We start from the raw sequence: 19196 nt of genomic DNA, 5'->3' as shown, positions 1-19196 counted from the left end.
GTGACCCATTTGGGGTTTTCTAGGCAGAGATACTAAGATGGTTTGCCATTTCCTTCTCCAGTTCATTTTACAGATGAGGAAACTAAAGCAAAAAGGGTTAAGTGATTTGCTCAGAGTCACATAGCTAGTAAATGTCTGAGGCTGAACTCAGATCTTCCTGACTCTGTCCACTGAGCCACCTGTTTGCCAAATAATAAACAATACCTAGTTTTTATATAGCATTTTAAGGCTTACAATTTGCTATCTCACTTGATCTTCACAATAACCACATGAAATAGGTGTTATTATTGACCCTGTTTTACATAGGGAGGAATTGAGGCAGACATAAGTAAAATGACTTGCCTTGACTCACACAGGTAGTAAATCATACAGATAATAAGATCAGACTGGATGTCACTTCCATCCTCTAGCTGATCTCTATAAATGGAAAAGGTCTTTTCTTGCAAGTTCTCTCTCTCTCTCTCTCTCTCTCTCTCTCTGAAGTTCTTGAAGACAAGGATTATTATCTTCCACTCTGCATCCTCTCACAGGACTATGTTGAATTGAAATGCACTTGAAAGCAGGTCCATAATGCTTTAAAGTTGTTTCCAAGTATGAAAGATTAGAAGGATAGTTCATTGATATACCACAATCTGTTTGTGAATTGGTTAAGATAGTGGCTTAAAAACACACATTAAGTATTTACTTTTGTTAAGCCTCTGGGGCAATTTCTGCAGAAGGGTCTAGTAAAATAGGCTCCCTCACTCAGATGGGAAGCAATCCTGACGTTTCGTCTTGAGTCAGTTTCATCCCCCGCAAAGCATCTTGCTGTGTGTCAGTTTGAAGTTTGCAGACTGGTAATATGTCTGGACCAGATGCTGCTTTGTGAGAGCTGACTGCTGTGAATATAACGGGAACATTAAAAAAATTAATAATAGAAAACAGTTGCTTTTTAAAAAATTTAACTGTGTCAGGATGAAAAAAACAACCTCTCCTTTAGTCCATCATTCTTTGGAAAGCAGTTTTTGGCAGCTGTTGAATAATAGAGACAAAATGCTTGTGAAAATATGGCATCATTTGCTATTTTGAGTCCTTACTTTACTGGAAGATTGTTTGATGGAATATGTGGGTGACATACATGTACTCCATTGTTGCTTAAAAGATACTTCAGTCCCCCCTTTTAAAAATCTTTCTCTTTTGCCTTAATTAACTTTCAAGGCGTATTAGAGGGAAAGTCATTACTCCTTATATTGTCATTTATTAAGCACCTACTATGTTCCAGACATTGTGCTAAGTGCTGGGGATACAGAAAAAAAGAGGTAAAAGACAAGGCCTGTCCTCAACAAGTTCACATCTAATGGAATGAGCTGGTCAAGATTACGGAAGAATCAAAACATCCCCAAGAAAACTTTTCTTTACCATACAATTCTAACATTTTAAGGAAGACTTATTTAGAAGTTCTTTAGAAAGATGGGAGGAAAAAAATCAACAAAAGAGCTACAGTTTTTCAGGTCCCCTGAAATGTATCCATAGCTATTCTTGCTTCTGATGTCAAACTTTCACCTTTTTTCACATCCCTGTGCTATTGCTCTCTGCCCTTTCAATGTGTGAATAAGTTCAATAAGTTCAATATAATAGGAATCTCTTTCTGGAATCTGTCAGAGAAAAAAGAGTCTTGGCTCAGATTTGAGCCAGATCCAAAGGGCTAAATTGGGTGTCAGAACCTCCTGGATTTCTTGGGACTGTAACCTGGAGGGTTAGAACTTTTATATGTTCTTTAAATTCTGGGTGTGTTCCTGTTTAGTGTTGGAATTACCCTATTAGAATGACCAATAACATTGTTTTCTAATATTTAGGATCAGAAGCACTGAATGTATGCAGGAGATGGTAGAAATAAATTATTAGTGAAAGTTTGATGTATGAAACACCCATCCATGCTGGAAAACCTTATACCTCTCACATGGGGCTGTGTGGATACCTATTCGTTCTCTGGGCTGATATGCTCCTTCTTAGCTTCCATCACACTGGGGTCCCATTTCTAGAGAAGAAATATTGCCATTCAAACTTTCAGGGTCAAGGGGACAACCCTATTGTAGGTGAACAAATTGTCCCAATTCATAGCTTTATCTCTTTAGTCTCCACTAATGCACTTATATGGAAACCATCATACATAGAGATACTTTTAAATCCTAGATATGACTATTTATTTAAATAAGGCAAAAGAAATAATAACATAAATACTCATATATTAATGGGAATGCAGATAATAAAGTACACCATGATTCATGTATAACTTGGGTCATACAGTTATACTAATGCACTCAATATCTATTCGAAGAGTGGTATACACTTTCAGAAGCCTGCTAGAGAATCACATGAAGAAGCAAAATTTATGTGATTAGAGAAACTCAGAAATCTGGAATGTAGTCATGGATGTCTTTCATACATTCAAGATCGTCTGTTTCACCTAAAACTCCTCATTTGCTCTCCTCATCTGGGGCAAATCATTTTATTGTTTATTCTTGAACAAATGAAACATTAGGCTCTCTTACTTTTTAATCACCCTTAAAAAGATGTTGGGAAAGTGTTACACTCTTTAATTTATCCATTAATTCCTTTTAAACCCCAAAAGCTCATTAGAATGGCTTCCTCTGGGCAATACAAGCCCAGCTACCTCTTTGTTCTCTATGACACTGCATCACTCCAATCAGACTGAAGCAAATAGAATTTGCAGCATAATAAGTCATATTGACTCTCTAAACATGGCAAACCAGACACACCAGCTTTTTACCTACATAGCATTCCTTTCTATATAGTAAAGTAATAGCAAAACATGTCTTCTCCTTTCATTTTTCTGTCTCCAACCAAGGACATCATGAAAGAATAACAGATATTTCACCTTTCAAACTTGAGATAGAAATGAAGACCAATAGCTGGAACTGAAGTGCTTTATCAATGAACTCCAGTCTTTATTCAAGTAACCAGAAACAAAAAATAAAAATTTTCTCTTAAGTATTCTCCTGCTAAGGTTTCTCCAATCAGCTTTAAAGGAAAATTTAGACCCCTTGTTGAGTCTTTATTCTCCTGCCAACTTCTTCAGTCTTTTCTTCATATAGACAGCTTCAGTGGATTAAATCAGAATTTTCTGGTACTCAGTGACTCAGCTTTCATCTAGAATAAAAAAACCAAGATTTTTCTATAATTAGTCATAAAAGATTTATTATTTTATATTTTGAATTGTAACCTCTTGTCTTAAAACACATGAGCTAAAAAAGAACAATGACCTGCAGTTCCAGGCATTTATCCATTCTCAAAATGGCTCGCTTTTTATTCTGGCTGCTTGAAAATTGTTTTTTCCCCTATACATATTTCATCACTTTTGTGGGGCAAAAAAGCTTTTTCTTTACCCCCTTCATTCTTAAACTTTTCATATATGAACGAAGCATCACTCTACATTCTTTACAGGGTGATTTAAGTCTTTTAAAAAAATTTATAGCACAATTCATTTTCTGTCCCAAACTATTTAAATGACATCTGACAACTGTATTTGTTTATACACATTTTTTCACCCCTCATAATTTTAATTAAGCCGAATGTTCTTTTTCTACTCCTTTCCAGGCATCAAACTTCATATATGAAAGATGCAAAACCTTAAACCTTATTTTACTACTTAATTTGTTGCTGTTCATTTTTAGTCATGTCCACTTCTTCATGCTCCATTTGGGGTTTTCATGGCAAAGATATTAGAGTGTTTTGCCATTTCTTTTTGCATTTCATTTACAGGTAAGGAAACTGAGGTCCAAAAGATCACGCCTCTAATAAAGTGTTTGAGAAGGGATTTGAACTCAGGATGATCAGCCTTTTTTACTCTAGGTCCAGTACTCTATGCACTATGTCACCACCTAGTTGCTCTTGCTATTTGATTTACTTGCTTTTATTTAGTCAGAAGTACTTTTTCTGCCCCTTTCACCACTAATTTGTACCACATAAAAAGTCATTACCTTAAAGTACTAATGCCTTATATCAAACATATAGAATGTTGGTGGAGTGAATTCTCCTATTCTATTTTATTTGGAACTTAGTAATGGAATACACTCATTTCTCTTGAACTCAAATGGGAATGATAAAGTTAAGTCCAAACCACAGAATCCTAGAGCAGGAAGATCAGAGACAATCTAATACAAATCTAGTACAGATTTAGCTTGAGAATTTTCTCTGAAGTATCCCCAATAATTGGTCCTTCAATTTTTCTTGAAATTTTCTTTCTTGAAAATCTCCATTGAGGAGGAACTCACTGGCTCCTAAAGTAGCTCATTTCACTTTTGGAAAGGTTATCTAGACATAAGATTGCTCAAACAATGAAGAAGTACATGTTAAGAATCTACTATGTGTCAGATACTGAGCTAGGTAATAGAAATTTATGACAATTATTCCTAGTTCTTCCCTCTGGAGCCAACTGGACCAAGTCTTATTCCTCTTCTATTCCTTCAAAATTCCTTCAGAAATCTGATGAAAGCTCCCATGTTTGCTATAAATCTCTCTTTCTTGGGTTTAACATTGACAATTCCTCCCATCAGTTCTCATATGGCACAGTTTCAAGGACTTTCCCCATTCTACTTGTCTTCCTCTGGATTCTCTTCAAGTTGCTAATGTTATTCTTATAATGCACTGCCTAGAACTGATCACAGTTGAATTTTTTAGTCTTAACTCCTAATACTTCAGCTAGTCTCTAACACTTTGTTGCATTGATGTTATTCTAGAAATTGGGTATCTCAGTTTCACTTCAGTATTTCATTCACATAAAGAAGGAATGAAAATTAAAAAACTATGACACTCTGGAATCACTTAATATGGGGCAAACGGCCCTACATAATTCAGAAAGATTTTCAATAATCATGTTCGTATTTATGATCTCAAGACACCAAAAAAGATTAAATTTCATTTAATATGCTCTTTGTAAGACTGTAGGGATGTTCATAATATATTTAAGGATGATTTTCCTTCAAAATAGCTTAAAAATATGTTGTTTAAAGAAATAAATTCTCTGCTATCCTGAAAATTCAGCAGTACGAATGACTAATTTCCCTGAGGAATGGAAAAAAAGGAAACAGTCATTTTACTCCTTCTAAATCTCTCTGTCTCTGTCTCACTCTCTTTCTCTCTTGCTCTCCCTCTGTTACTCTCTCTTGTTGTCTCTCTCTCTCTCTCTGTCTTCCTAATGGGGTGAACCTTGTGATTGTTAAGAAATGGAAAAAAAATCCTTTCCTTCCTTCTAAATCTCTCTATCTCTGTCTCTCTCACTCTCTGTTACTAGCTCTCTCTTGCTCTTTCTCTGTATTCCTAATAGAGATGAATCTTGTGATCGTCAATATTATTTATCTATATTGTCTTAATTTATTTTTGGAACTATTGCAATGTGTTTAAATGTATATTGTTGTTTGCTAGCAAGTCATCTTCAATCCAAGTATGCAAATAGATTTGAGAAAGAGGGCAAAAATTATAATTATTATATAAAATTATAATTAAAAAGCTTTAAAATTATTTAAAGTATATGCATATACATATAATGATGGGATTACTTCTTCCAGGATCCCTTCCCCATCACAATCACATTCATAACTTAGGTAACCCTAAAACTAATGATGGATTTCTGAACTTACCTGGTTTTAATTATGCATGTTAGGAAATTCTAAGATTTTTGTCCTCTTAGATCATTTTATTATCAATGTTATTCACATTGGGCAAAGCCTTACCTGACTTCAGCAGACTTTCCGCTTTAGGGATCTAAATGGAGCCTTAAAATGCTAGTCTCAATAGTAACCTGTATTGCTAAGGGATAGCTTGGGTGATAAGCAAGTCTTGCTCATTATTTAATTTACATTTTGATTTGTAAAACTAGACTGTCATCTGCGGGATTTGAGCCTACATCTTAACGGCTTTGATGCTGACTCTCTGTCTTTTATGCCATACCATTTCTTTTAATGAAGATAATACTACTAATCAACACTTTGTTTAATGAGCTCAAGCTGTTGTGAGCTTAACACATAGAATTTGTAGTACATTGCATATATTATACTCCCACTGCAAAGGATTTATTGACTGGAACTATGGTCTCAGTGGTATACTTTTAATTTGGTGTTTCACTGAAATTTAGAGGTTAATACTATTATTTAAAACAGCATGACATTCTCCCAGTAACATGACTCATCACTGCAACCATGACTTAGGAAGCTTGAATGTTTAGAATCACAGAAAGAATTAGGAAATTAGAAATGAAGATTTCATTCTGTTATGGACTTAACTCTTATCTTGAAGAGGAAAATAAGAGTATCTAATATTTAGTTGGGTATAGTCAAGCTAATATCTCTCTAGAACTTAAAACCATCTGCGATTTTTCAAGCAATATCCTTCATTTCCTTTACTGAAATCCTATTTAGTATGACTGAACCAGTCAAAATATCCACCTCATTTTCTTCATCTATAAAATGGGAAGAATAGTAGTAGCTACTTCACAAGGTCATTATGAAAATCAAACACGATATCAGAGGTAAAGCTCTTTGAAAATCTTAAAGCATTATTTAAATAATAGGAGTAGTATAATAGTTTTTTTATACTCCCCCTCCTCCCCTGTCTTTTCCTCCTCCTCTTCCTTCTACTACTACTCTAGGTCTTCATTTGGCAAAGAGACAAAGGCAAAGAGATCTTGTTTTCCCAAGATATGCCAGTGAAGCACAAATTCTGGCAAATCCTACAAGAATAAAAGTATGGTTTGGCAACAACAGACTATATGTCATCTGAAAACCAACCCTCATTAATAAATTCCAGAGACTCATCACCAAAAAGTTGGCTAGCAGATGATTAATGTACTTTTCTTCAAAATACTTTTAAAAACTGTCTATTACAGCATAAATAGCCAGCTAGTTGCTACAGTAGATATAGTGCTGGACCTGGAGCCAGGAAGATTCATGTTCATGAGTTCAAATCCAGCCTCAGACATTTAATAGGTGTGTGATCCTGGTCAAGTCACTTAATCATGTTTGCCTCAGTTTCCTCCTTTGTAAAATGAACTGGAGAAGGAAATGGCAAATCAAATCACTCCAATGATCTTTGCCATGAAAATCCCAAAATGGGATTATAGTCAGCAATAGTTGAAAAAGCCAAACAACAAGGCATAAAAGAGCATGTTGGAAGGGAAATATGCCTATCTTCTCTTTACTCTGTCTTTCCACCTGAATTTGACTCATTTTATGACCAGGAAGGAAGGAGATAAGAATTTGTTAAGCACCTGCTATATAACAGGCACTGTGTTAAGCAGTTTAGAATGATCTCCTTTGACCCAAACAACAATCCTGAGAGATAGGGACTATTATTATTCCCATTTTTATTTGAGGAAACTGAGACTGAAGTTAAGAAAATTGTCCAAGTTGACCTAGCTATATTTTCACTCCAGTCTTCTGAACTCTGGCCCAGTGCTCCATCCTATGGGCCATGTCTATCCACTGCATAGCTATTTCTAGAACTCTATAATCTGAGAGAACCTTTTTTCTCTTAGAACAGTCTGACTATGCTTCTTTAGCTTGAGTTGGCTAGATCATTTGAGCAAAGTCCTAAGGTATGCCTTTGATCAAGAGTTGCTGTATTTCTCAACTTAAAAAAGTTCCCAGAAGCACATGATAATGTCTCCGGGAGTGATCCTGATGAATGGGAATCATTGCTGCCATTTTCTTTTTTTGCCACAAGCAAGAGCCAACAGAAATCTCTTTTTAATCATAAAATATGTTGTAGGCATATGAATCTCTCCAAAGGGATGAATCAAACATAATTCACCTTGGAAAAGCTATTCACAAGTTTTCTAGATTTAAATTCTGGACCCTCAAGCAAAAACTTTCCCAAAGAGCTTTCTGTCCCACTCTATCACTATTGAAACTGATTGATTGGTAGCTTTACCATAGGTCTGGGATTTTGGCTTAATGACACCTTTCTTTTTGGCTTTATAAATGTGTCATTTTGGTCAAAAATAGAACTTAAAAAGATATTACAAATGACTAGATATACGGTTTTAGTAGTGATTAGATTTTTTTTTACTTTATATGGGAAATTATATCATATTCTCTGGAATAGCTTGATTCAAAAGCTGTCTTTTGATAAGCATTTCTAGAGCAACTAGCTTAGTAGCAAGGTTACCTAGCATCTCATCAATTATCTTTCAGATGACTAGCCTCTGAAATGGGAAGGGGCCAATGTAGGTTTTTTTTTTTTCCCATCTTTTAGCAATGGCTAGGGAAATTGTGGAAACTGAAGGAGAAAGTTCTAGATAGCCCTGGATTTCAAATCAGGAAACATGGGGTTGCAGCCTCCTTTTCCAGCTTACTTGTTACATGATTTTAAGTGAGTCACTGAGCTTCTCACTGACTCGAGTTCTTCTCTGTGAAAAGTGGATGGCAACACTTATCCTTTGCTAGGAGGAGAGCCAATTAATCAGGAGTTGTAAGAACACAAGAGTATACCTGACTGAAGCATTCTCCAAAAGCTGTAGCTTATATGCAAAAGTAAAGCAACTAAAGACCTGGACCCTCACTGAAATATGTTAGGTGATAAAGTAGATAAGAGTTCTAAGGACTCAGGAAGACCTGAGATCAAATCTTAGATCTTCCTGAGTCCTTAGAACTCTTATCTTAGTGTATAACTTTGGGCAAGTCACTTAACTTTATGAATATCTCAGTTTCCTCAACTGTATAATGGGGATAGCAATAGTAATTACTTCTCAGAGTTGAAAAGAGGATTCAGTGTGATAGTATTTGTGGTGCCTGGCAATAGCAGGTAGTTTATAAATAAATTCTCCCTCCCTCCTCCTTTCTTCCTTCTTCACTTCCTCTCTTCCTCTCTCCCTCCCTCCCTTCCTTCCTTCTTCTCTTCCTCTCTCCTTCCCTTCCTTTCTCCTCCCTTTCCTTCTTCTCATCCTCCTTCCTTCCTTCCTCCTTCCTTCTTTCTTCCCTTCCTCCCTTTTTACCTCCCTCCATTCTTCCCTCCCTCTCTCTCACTCCTTCCCTTCCTTCTTTTCTTCCTTCCTCTCTTCCTTTCTTCCTTCCTCCCTTCCTTTCTTCTTTCCTCCCTTTCTTTCTTCCTCCGTCCTTCCCTTCCTTCTTTCTTTCTTCCATTCCTCCCTTCCTCCTTTCTTTCCTCTCTCCATTCTTCTCTTCCTCCTTCCATCTCTCTCTCTCTCCCTCCCTCCTTCCATCTCTCTCTCTCTCCCTCCCTCCTTCCTTCTTTTCTTCCTTCCTTCATTCCTTTTTCCCCTCCTTCCTTCTCAACCCAAGTCCGTATTTTCTTTCTTAGCCATATTTCTCTCTTGACAGGTAAAAAACACACACACATAAATTAGTATTAAGTCCAAAAGATCAGCACCAAAAGTAGAAACATCTAGACCTTCCCAATCCTGCCCTTGAATTTGAACTTCAATTGCTGGGCTTCCCCTACTGTGCTAATAATGGCCCAGCTGTTTATTTTTTATGACATATCTGTATATTATTGCTTTCCATATGCGAAAGTATCAAGGCATAGTTAATTAGCCCAGTGCAACAGCAGGGAACATGGCTCATTCCAATATTGTAGGTTTTATGGACAGTTATTTATCCCTTGGCTTATTATTGGAGTTCATTTATTTGGGGGCAAAAGAAATGAGATGGAATTCATTGATAGCCAAATATATATTACTGATAAGGAAGGGAAGAGAAGGAAGATTTGTACTAAGAAGTTCTAGATGTTTCTTTTTTGTTTGATTTCTCAGTTAATAGAAAATCCAGACTTTACTTTTCCTTCTCCTTGTGACAAGTCATTCCTAGTCATTGTGTTGTTCATTAGCATCTCCACATGAATCTAGCTGATTGATAGTTCTTAGACTATGCTGTTATAAATTATGTATGCTAGAGACTGGCAACCTATGGCATAGGAAATGGAACTGAGTGACACAGTAGCCTGGGTATTCATTATATAGAGACATTTAAACAGCAGCAACAACAACAATAACAACACAATTAAAATTTGAAAAGGGTTGATAGTCTCACTGCTAGGACCACATTAAGATTATTCAACTTTCTTAGACTGGCTATATTTTAAGAAGGATTTTGACATTATGTAGCCCTGTGGCTAGGGGTGGAATTGAGTGAAGAGTATAATCTGACTATATTGTTACTGTAGTCTTTGTTCTTTTTATTGTTATACATTGTAGATAGGAATTGATTAGGTCTTTGATATAGCGGAATCCAGATGTGGTAGGATTCAATTCTTTGCAGTTTGTCATTTTTGCTACTAGCTCATTAGAGATGTTGTTCTCTATTTTATTATAGGATTTAGAACTGAAAGGGATTTTTCAGACTTGAAAACTGAAAGATGCCATAATTTACCCCAGGATTATAGAATAGCAGAGTAGGGACCTCATCCAAGTCTTCTGACTCTAAAGCCAATATTGTTTCCAGAACACCAGTTTTCTCAAGTTGTGTAAGCAATATGAGCTCTTTCTTTCCTGAAGGATTTATGTCTTAATGCAGATCACTTATGCTTGGGTGGTCGAGCTATTCTTTTTGCTTTTGTCTATTAATTAAAACTGCTTCCCTAACAAGAATTCTATGAGGAAGGCATTTTGTAAACCTCAAAGCTATCATTAGGTTCTTAGCACCTTTTCTTTGTTGATTTTCTTATTCTCTTCTTCACATTCTTAGCCATAAAATCAAATGGTTTTAGATTTAGAATTAGAAAGTAATTTACGATAAAACTAGTGCAATCCCCTTAGCTTACAGATGAGGAAACAGAAACCAAGAGGAATAAAGGCTAAGGTCACATAACCCCAGTGTTCAAACGGATGTCCTCCAAATTCAAATTCATTGTTCTTTCCTCTGTGCCATGACGACTCTCGATTTATAGTCCCTTCAGTTTGAATTGGTTAAATCAAAAGAAGGCAGCAAGACAATAAAGAAACAAATAAATATTAAGTATTCACCATGTTTTAGGTACTGTGAATAAAAATATAAGCAAAAAGAAATATACAATCCCCAATCTCAGGGAGTTTATATTCTAAGAGAAAAGAGAGGCAATACACAAAGCAAGAATTAAAAAGTAGAATTAGGTGAGGGAAGACACCTGTACAGGGATATGGGTATTGAAGTGTGGAAAGTCAGAAGTAGAGCTGGGAGGACAATGGAGGTTGGCTGTCCTAGATCCCTTCCTAAAATGGAGACCCAGGAGTACCTCAGCAATAGAAGGAGATTAGGATGACAGAGATATATGTTCTAGGGTGAGATAATACCAGATGATGATGTAACTGATTTCTAAACCAATAATCATGTAATCCACTGACTAGTAGTGGCTTTGTCTGCTTCCATGCAAGTGGTTCTTAAAAACAAACAAACAAATGGTAGGAACTTTGAGGATGTGCCTTACCTCAATAAAAAGGATAATGCAATCTTTTGTCTGTTGTTCCTTCTCCCACTTCTGATGGACTGAATTCCCAGAGAGCAGTTTGATTACTATTAAGGGATAACTTTGAGGAACCTGTATTTCTAAACACCTATTATCCCCTCATCCAATGCACTTTTCCCAATATAATTAACCGGTTGATATCAATTAGCTTTTCCAAAACGATATTTATTGAGAAGGTATAAGGACAAAAGTAAAAAATATATTTCTCAAACCAAGTGCACGCTCTCATATATCCACAATTTAAGTCAAAGGTAGTCAGATATATCTAGGAAGAATTTGTAAGATCAAGGTGTTGTTCACAAATCCTGTTCCTAGGAATTCTTTTTAATCTTCTTGGAAGTTTGGTTCTAGTATGGTACCAGCAATCAATCTACAACTTCTTTCCTTATTCAGCTGGTCCAGCTTTTTATTTCATTTTTAATTTATGAAATAAAACAAACATTTACATAACATAGTATAATAAAAATGATGATTGCAGTGAAACTATAAATCTTTTATGTACAACTTGTTATTCCTTTCAGATATACAAAATTATCATATATACTATATATCAATAATTTTCATGTAAATTCAAATATATAAAGTTATCATAAATTTCTCTTTTCCCACTTTTTTTCTTCCCCCTACTTTCCCTAGAGATGGCTACCCTTAAACAAAAATAAGTGTGTGTGTATGTATAAAATTATTCTATACATATTTCTACTTATCAGTTCTTTCTCTGAATACAGAAAGCATCTTTCTTATGTCTTTTATAGTTAATTTAAATATTTACAATGGAAAAATGTTATTTACTTAAAGTCATTCTTAAAACAATAGGGATGCCTATCAATAATTGTGATGGAACACTACTTGTGCTGGTTCTACATTGTACAGGACATGCTATCTTAATTACCTGATTAATCTACTATTGAATTGAATGAAGGTGATCACTTCTCAAGGTTGCAACTTTAAAGAACTCAGCTTTTGCTTTGAATCTAGTGATCTCTACTACTAACTAAAGTTACTTAGGGGGCCACTAATGATTTTTCCAACCTTTTAAAACTAACACATTTGTAACCTAGTTCATGCTGCCTGTGGATATAAATAGAAACAGAGGTACCATGCATTAAGGAATATATAGTAGCCAGGTGGGAGAGAGGATAACTCTTGATTACAGAAGGAACTAGTGAAATCTCAAACTAAGGAAGAAGCCATATCCTTATGTCAATTGTATGAAGACAAAATTGGATGGAAACAATACAGTGGTTCCAGGTAAAGATCATTGGATATATATCAGAACAAAATCAAATAAAAAAAAAAAACAAAACAAGAAATAAATGTTTCATTTTCCAAGAATTCTGCATTGTTTATGATTGCTGGAGTGGAAATTGATGTATTCTTATGCCACAAAAACATGATGATCATCTGCATTGCTTTCTTTCTCTTTCCCACAGTGCATACCAATTAAAGGTCTTGGATTTGTGCTTGGAGCCTATAAGTGCAATTGCAAAGCAGGATTCTATCATCCCCGTGTCTTTTCAGTGAACAGCTTTCAGAGTAAGTGCCTTTTACTTGTGAATATTTTTTTAAAAAGGAAAACATTAATAATTCAATACTCCTTTTATCCTTGTCAGGGTTATATAGTAAATTCCCAGTGGCCTGCAACTCTGGAATTATATAATCACTTAAGGAGTTTTAGCTTGGGGTTTGTCATCCAGGAGACTCTTGAGAACTCAATAAAACATACCTACTTTAAGCATATTTGATTTATAAATAAATTAAAACAACATGAAAAGGAACTAACTTCCTTAGGAAGAAAAAAAATGGACATAAGATTTGATTGGGATGGGGGAAGGAGTCTCATGGAGGGGAAGCAGAGGAAGATTTTCCTACAAAAATAAGTATAAAAATTATTTTTGACATTTATACTCATACATATCAAATCCTTTACTTTCTGCTTGCTTATATTTAAAACTTTTTACCTATTTAAAATATAGTAAAAGCAAGAAAGGTTTTGTGCGTCTTTTTTTTTTTTTTAAGAGTTTCAAATGGAGAGTAATAGAGAGTAACCACTGAGGAGACATTTAGCACCATCAAGAAATGAATAACATGACCCAAGGCACCTTGAAAATTAGAGCAGGTTGGAAACTTAGGGCCTTAATTTATAAAGACCCCATGAAGAGTAAGGTGAGAGAAAGAAATTGGTCCAGATTTAGGACTGAATCTGTCTCTGTTTTATTGCTAACATGTTCTCTGCTGTGAGACAAGAAAAAATGGATTTTTTGATTGTCTTGACCATATTGCTTGCTAATTTAAGGTTTTAATCATTTCTAAGAAGATCCTAATATTTCAGTAATGAATTTTCATTTAATAAATGAAATTTATCACATTATTTCACTTATATACTTATGCCTTTATAACCTTGCTTAATGATATTGTAACAATAACAGAATCTAAAGTTCCTACATGTTTGCAATATGGTGGGTTAAGTCTTAATGTGGTTTATGTAGTTATGATTTGTGTGCATATGGAGGAGTACTATGCTGGTCCCTCAGCTGCTATTGCTTTGCTCTTACATTCTGGGTGAGGTAATAGAGAATAATGGAATGTTCTTGAGTAGAAGTAAGTCACCAGGAAAACCTTGAAAGATTTTAGCAATATGGCTAACCTAGGGAAGGTAATGGGCCAATTTAGGACCAAGAAAATTGATTTTAAGATTAATTTAGGAAGCTGAAAATCTTGAAATCAGATTGTTTTCTTGTATACTTATTTCTAATTAACTTAAGTTGGCATATTTCTGAATTACTATATTCACTTTTGTCAATAATTATTGGAAAAGCTACTATACTCCTTCATAGACAAGAGTGTGTTATAGATGGATACAGAGGGGAAAAGGTAGTAGATGTTAAACTACTTGTCACTGTTTAAGAATGATTATATCTATGGAGAGTAATAAAACTGATGCGACAATAGGAGACTTAAATCTTCAATTAAGAACCCCCTTCTTTGGCCTAGAAGTTGGATCTCCCAACTATGTCTTTTTGAACAACTAGGATGAATTCTTTTATGTCATTATTTTTTTCTCTTTCTCCATTTCTCTCTTTCTCTGTCTCTCTTTCTGTTTATCTCTTTCCCCTTCCTTTCTTTTCTACTTCCTGTCTCCTTTGTTTCTCTTATATTTATTCAAAAACACTCTCTAACTCTACCCTGCCCCTGTGGAATCTTTTTGTCACTTGGTCTAACCAAATGCTTTTCCCCAACTTCCAGTGTTGAAGGGATTCAGCTGTCCTACTGCAGTTTCCTCTGAGATTCAGGAAGCACACACACACACACACACACACACACACACACACACATTTATACACACACACACACACACACACACACACACACACACACACATATATATATATATATATTCAAAGCCTATTTCACCCTAGGGAACTTCTATTTCACCCTAGGGAACCTCATTGATCTCAATAGCTTTTAAAAACTTTTAAGAACTTGCAATTAATTTGAACACATTTTAATTTTGTTTCTCTGATTTGGGGCATCTGGCCACAAGTCAATCAGCAGGTACTACTGTGTCTACTGTTTTCCAAGTGTTAATGGTAAGCAAGTTTAATAAGAAGGAATATTTCCTTATACAAGTCCCATCTAAGAATTCAAGGGATGAGTTCCTGTCCTTTTTTGGAGAGAGAGAGAGGGAAAGGAAAGAAAGGTGACAGGAGATGAAGGAAAAGAAAAAAGAAAGGAGAAAGCAGAAAGGGGAAAGGAGAGGAGAAGAGAGAGAGAGAGAGCCAGAGAGCAGAAAGATAAAGAAAGACTTAAATATTATTAGAATTAACTAGTTGTTCTTTAATCAACCATCCTTATTTAATGTGCAAAAATATTTTCTTCCTGTTTTCTGTGGGTGAGAACTCATTAGAGAAGTCTTATCTTAGAATTCTTAACCTGAAGCCCTTGAGTTTGTTAAAAAATGGTGAACTATATTTTGATATAATTTTTTTTACTTTGTGATCCTATACATTTTATTTTATTTATTTAAAATAACAATAACTACTTGATTTTCTGAAAAGGGCTATATCGGTTTCACCAGTTGGCCAAAGGACTCCATTTCAAAGAGTTCAGAACCTCATGCCTAAAGTGTCTAAAAAAAGTCTTGACCTGGAATAAGGCTCCATTCCATTATTCTCGCAGACCAGGAAGAATAGAAGCAGCATAAAGTAGACCTAATGCTGGATTAGAAGCTGAGAATTCTGATTTAGGCAGTGAAGAGCACTGGTTTTATCATTGGTTATTAACACTTCAAATTTCATTGATTTTTCGGATTTGCTAGCAGGTACCTAGAAGAGTCCTAAGGGGTAGAAATACAGGATAGAGCACACTTTAAAGGGGAAAGCTTTGCAGCAGCATAAAAATAATAACTAATAATAATAACTGACATTTATGAAGCAGAGCATGATAGAAAGCTGGGCTTGGATTCCAGGAAATCTGAATTTAAGTCTTGATCAGCTACTAACATTTTGTGACTTTGAACAAGTCTTTTCAACTAGGGGACTCAGTTTCCTCATCTGTAAAATAAGGGACTTTACAGAGTGAGTTCTAAGGTCCCTTGCAGCTCTGAATCTCTGATTCTATGAAATCATTTGATCTTCACAGCAGTCTTGTGAGTTATCACAGGTAGTATTATTCCCATTTTATAGATAAAGGATCTAAGGTTACATGACTTGTCCAGGATCATACAACTAGTAAATGTCTGAAATAGGATTTTCATCTAGGTATTACCAATTCTAAACTCACTTCACTCTCTTTCCTCTTGGAGTCCTTCAACATCCAGAGAGACAACAGGAATTCACTGTTGTGTTTGGCATGAGGTATGAAAAGAGAGGAGACAACTCTGATAGGTGGGTAGGTACTTTTGTCTTCCCCATTTTACAGATGGGGAAACTGGGGCTGGAGGTGTTTAATGACTTCTCCAAGGGTTTCAGACCTTGTAAGAATCTAAGATTGGAAGGAGAAACCTAATATACTTTGTTGTATAATACCAACCTTGTGCTTGACCTTTCTGGATCCTAGTAAAATAAGATATGATATGGCCAAATTCTTTAGATATGTGAGGAATATTATTGTAATGGTTTTTCTTAAAAATGTGAACATGTGGGACTTAAAGTCTTACTGTGATCCAAAGGTTTTGTGTAAACTATTAAAGATACGTTCAAATGACATGTTAAAACATTGTACTGACATCTTAGGGACCTTGCTTCTGGCAGCTCTCCTGAAATTGTGGGTCATAGCTAAGCTAATGAAATTTGACATGTGTATAGCACTAGGATTCCAGGATGACCAAGTACTGATATACAGCTGTCTCTTCCAATTGAGACTGTTAATTCCCAGGTCAATGAGGTACTGCCTTGTGACAAACCTACCTCATTCATGTAGCCCCCTCTGCTTCAGAATAAATTCAGTTGTTTTCTTTTTTATTAAAGCTTTTTGTTTTCAAAACATATATATGGATAGTTTTCAACATTCATGCTTGCAAAACTTGTTTTCAAAAATTTCTCCCTCCCTTCCCCCCACTCCCTAAGAAGGCAAGTAATCTACCATATATACATACAATACATATTTTCACAATTATCATGCTGCACAAGAAAAATCAGATCAAAAAGGGAAAAATGAGGAAAAAAAGACCAAAATGCAAGCAAACAGCAACAACAAGTGAAAATACTTTGTTGTGCTCTACACTCAGTTCCCACAGTTCTCTCTGGGTACAGATGGCTCTTTTCATCACAAGATCATTGTAACTTGCCTGAATCATCTCATTGTTGAGAAGAGCCACGTCCATCAGAATTGATTGTCGTATAATCTTGCTGTTGCCATGAATAATGATCTCCTGGTTCTACTCCCTTCACTTAGCATCAGTTCATGTAAATCTCTCCAGGCCTCTCTGTTTGTTTCTTAGAAAATAATATTCTGTAACATTCATATACCATAATTTATTCAGCCATTCTCCAACTGATGGGCACCCACTAAGTTCACAATTTCTTTCCACTACAAAAAGAACTGCCACAAACATTTTTGCACATGTTGGGTCCCTTTCGTTCTTTTATGATCTCTTTGGAATATAAGCCCAGTAGAGACACAACTGGATCAAAAAGTATGCATAACTTGATAGCTCTCTGGGTATAGTTCCAAATTGTGCTCCAGAATGGTTGAATCAGTTCACAACTCCACTAACAATGCATTAGTGTCCCAGTTTTCCCGCTTCCCTTCCAACATTCATCATTATCGTTTCCTGTCAGCTTAACCAATCTGAGAGGTATATGGTGGTACCTCAGAGTTTGCAATAAGTTCAGTTTCCAATGAAAATATCCTCCCTTTTCTAGAGGAAATACTGTAATTCAGATTTATTTGTTTTCAAAATGGCTTTGACTAACTGATGTATATTTTTAGATAGTCCATGTCTTAAACATACCTGGCTTTCAGGCAACTGATACATACAAATAGTTACCCTGTCATAACAAATCCTGGTCTGGAGATCTAGTTGTCACAGTAATAGGAGTGACTGGGAAAGAAACTGAAACCTATAAAAGCAGATATTCCTTATAATTTTTTTTTATTTTAAGTTTTAAACTGTCTTTCTCTCTCCCTCCTCATTCCATCCTATATAGGATCATTTGACATAGACACAGATGTATATGCATGTATACATATATATGTGTAAGCATACACATATGTATAAGTTTATATATTTCTATGTATCTAAACACATACTTATATGTAAAACCATACTCTACATACTTCTATTTACCACTTCTTTCTTTGGAGGTAGATAGCATCTTCTTTCATGGGTTCTTTGTAGATGATTTGAGTATAATACTCAGAATAATTTGGTCATTCCCCTTGCTATTATTGTATATAACGTTCTCTTGGTTCTGCTCATTTTATTCTTCATTATTTCATGCAAGTCTTTTCATGCTTTTCTAAAATCAACCAGCCAGCTCATCCTTTCTTATGGCACAATAGTATTCCATCACACAGAGCAGAGTTTCTTAACTTGGAGTCTGCATTCCATATGCCATAGATTTCAGGGGATCTGTGAACCTGAATTGAAAATAAAGTTATATCTTTATTTTTACTAACCTCTAACTGAAAATTAGCATTTCCTTTAATTATGACTTTCTTTCCAAAACATTATTTTTAGAATGGGTTCATAGTTTTCATTAGACCATCATTTTACAAGAAAGTTAAGATCATCCACTTGTGCAGAATATGTTTCCAAAAATTGAGGAAGGGAAAAATCTGTGAAAAATGGACACAGCTTAGGGGATTCCTAGGTACAAACTTTACTTATTTCCAAATTTTGATTAGGATTGATTGAGTATCAGCAAATAAGCAAATGCCTATTATTTTCCTTTCTTGTCCTTTGTCTCATATAGCACTACTCCAATGTAGCACTATACTTTGCCTAAATTATGGATTAAATACATTTCTTTATGTGCTCCTCTGGAAACCTAATTGCTATTTGTAAACATATGGTTTTGATGTATGCTAAATGGATGATTACAACAAATTTTAGCATTGGAGGGGACTTCAGAGACCATTTGTTTGATCTACATCAGAATGAAAATTTACGCAGCATCCCCAACTAGTAGTCATCTCGTCTTAGTCAATTATCCTTAGCCTTAGTGGATCTTACCTTTCTTTTGGGTTTCCAAGGAAGCCTTTTTTTTTGTTTTGCAGAGCTCTAAATGTTAGTAAGT

General features: G+C 35.3%; 1 protein-coding gene across 1 annotated transcript in view; it reads left to right on the top strand.

The window, feature by feature from the left end:
* The window catches only part of GPR158 (G protein-coupled receptor 158), a 386507-nt gene that overhangs the window by 154308 nt on the left and 213003 nt on the right, over window positions 1–19196 (top strand). Inside the window, exon 3 of the mRNA XM_003771868.2 lies at window positions 12888–12990. Within this exon, the coding sequence (XP_003771916.1) occupies window positions 12888–12990 (103 nt within the window). The remainder of the gene's footprint in view (window positions 1–12887; window positions 12991–19196) is intronic.

Source organism: Sarcophilus harrisii, chromosome 5 (genome assembly GCF_902635505.1).
Source record: "Sarcophilus harrisii chromosome 5, mSarHar1.11, whole genome shotgun sequence".
NCBI classification, from domain to species: Eukaryota; Metazoa; Chordata; class Mammalia; order Dasyuromorphia; family Dasyuridae; genus Sarcophilus; species Sarcophilus harrisii.
The sequence above is the reverse complement of the archived record's forward strand: the minus strand, read 5'-3'. Positions and strand labels throughout refer to the sequence as shown.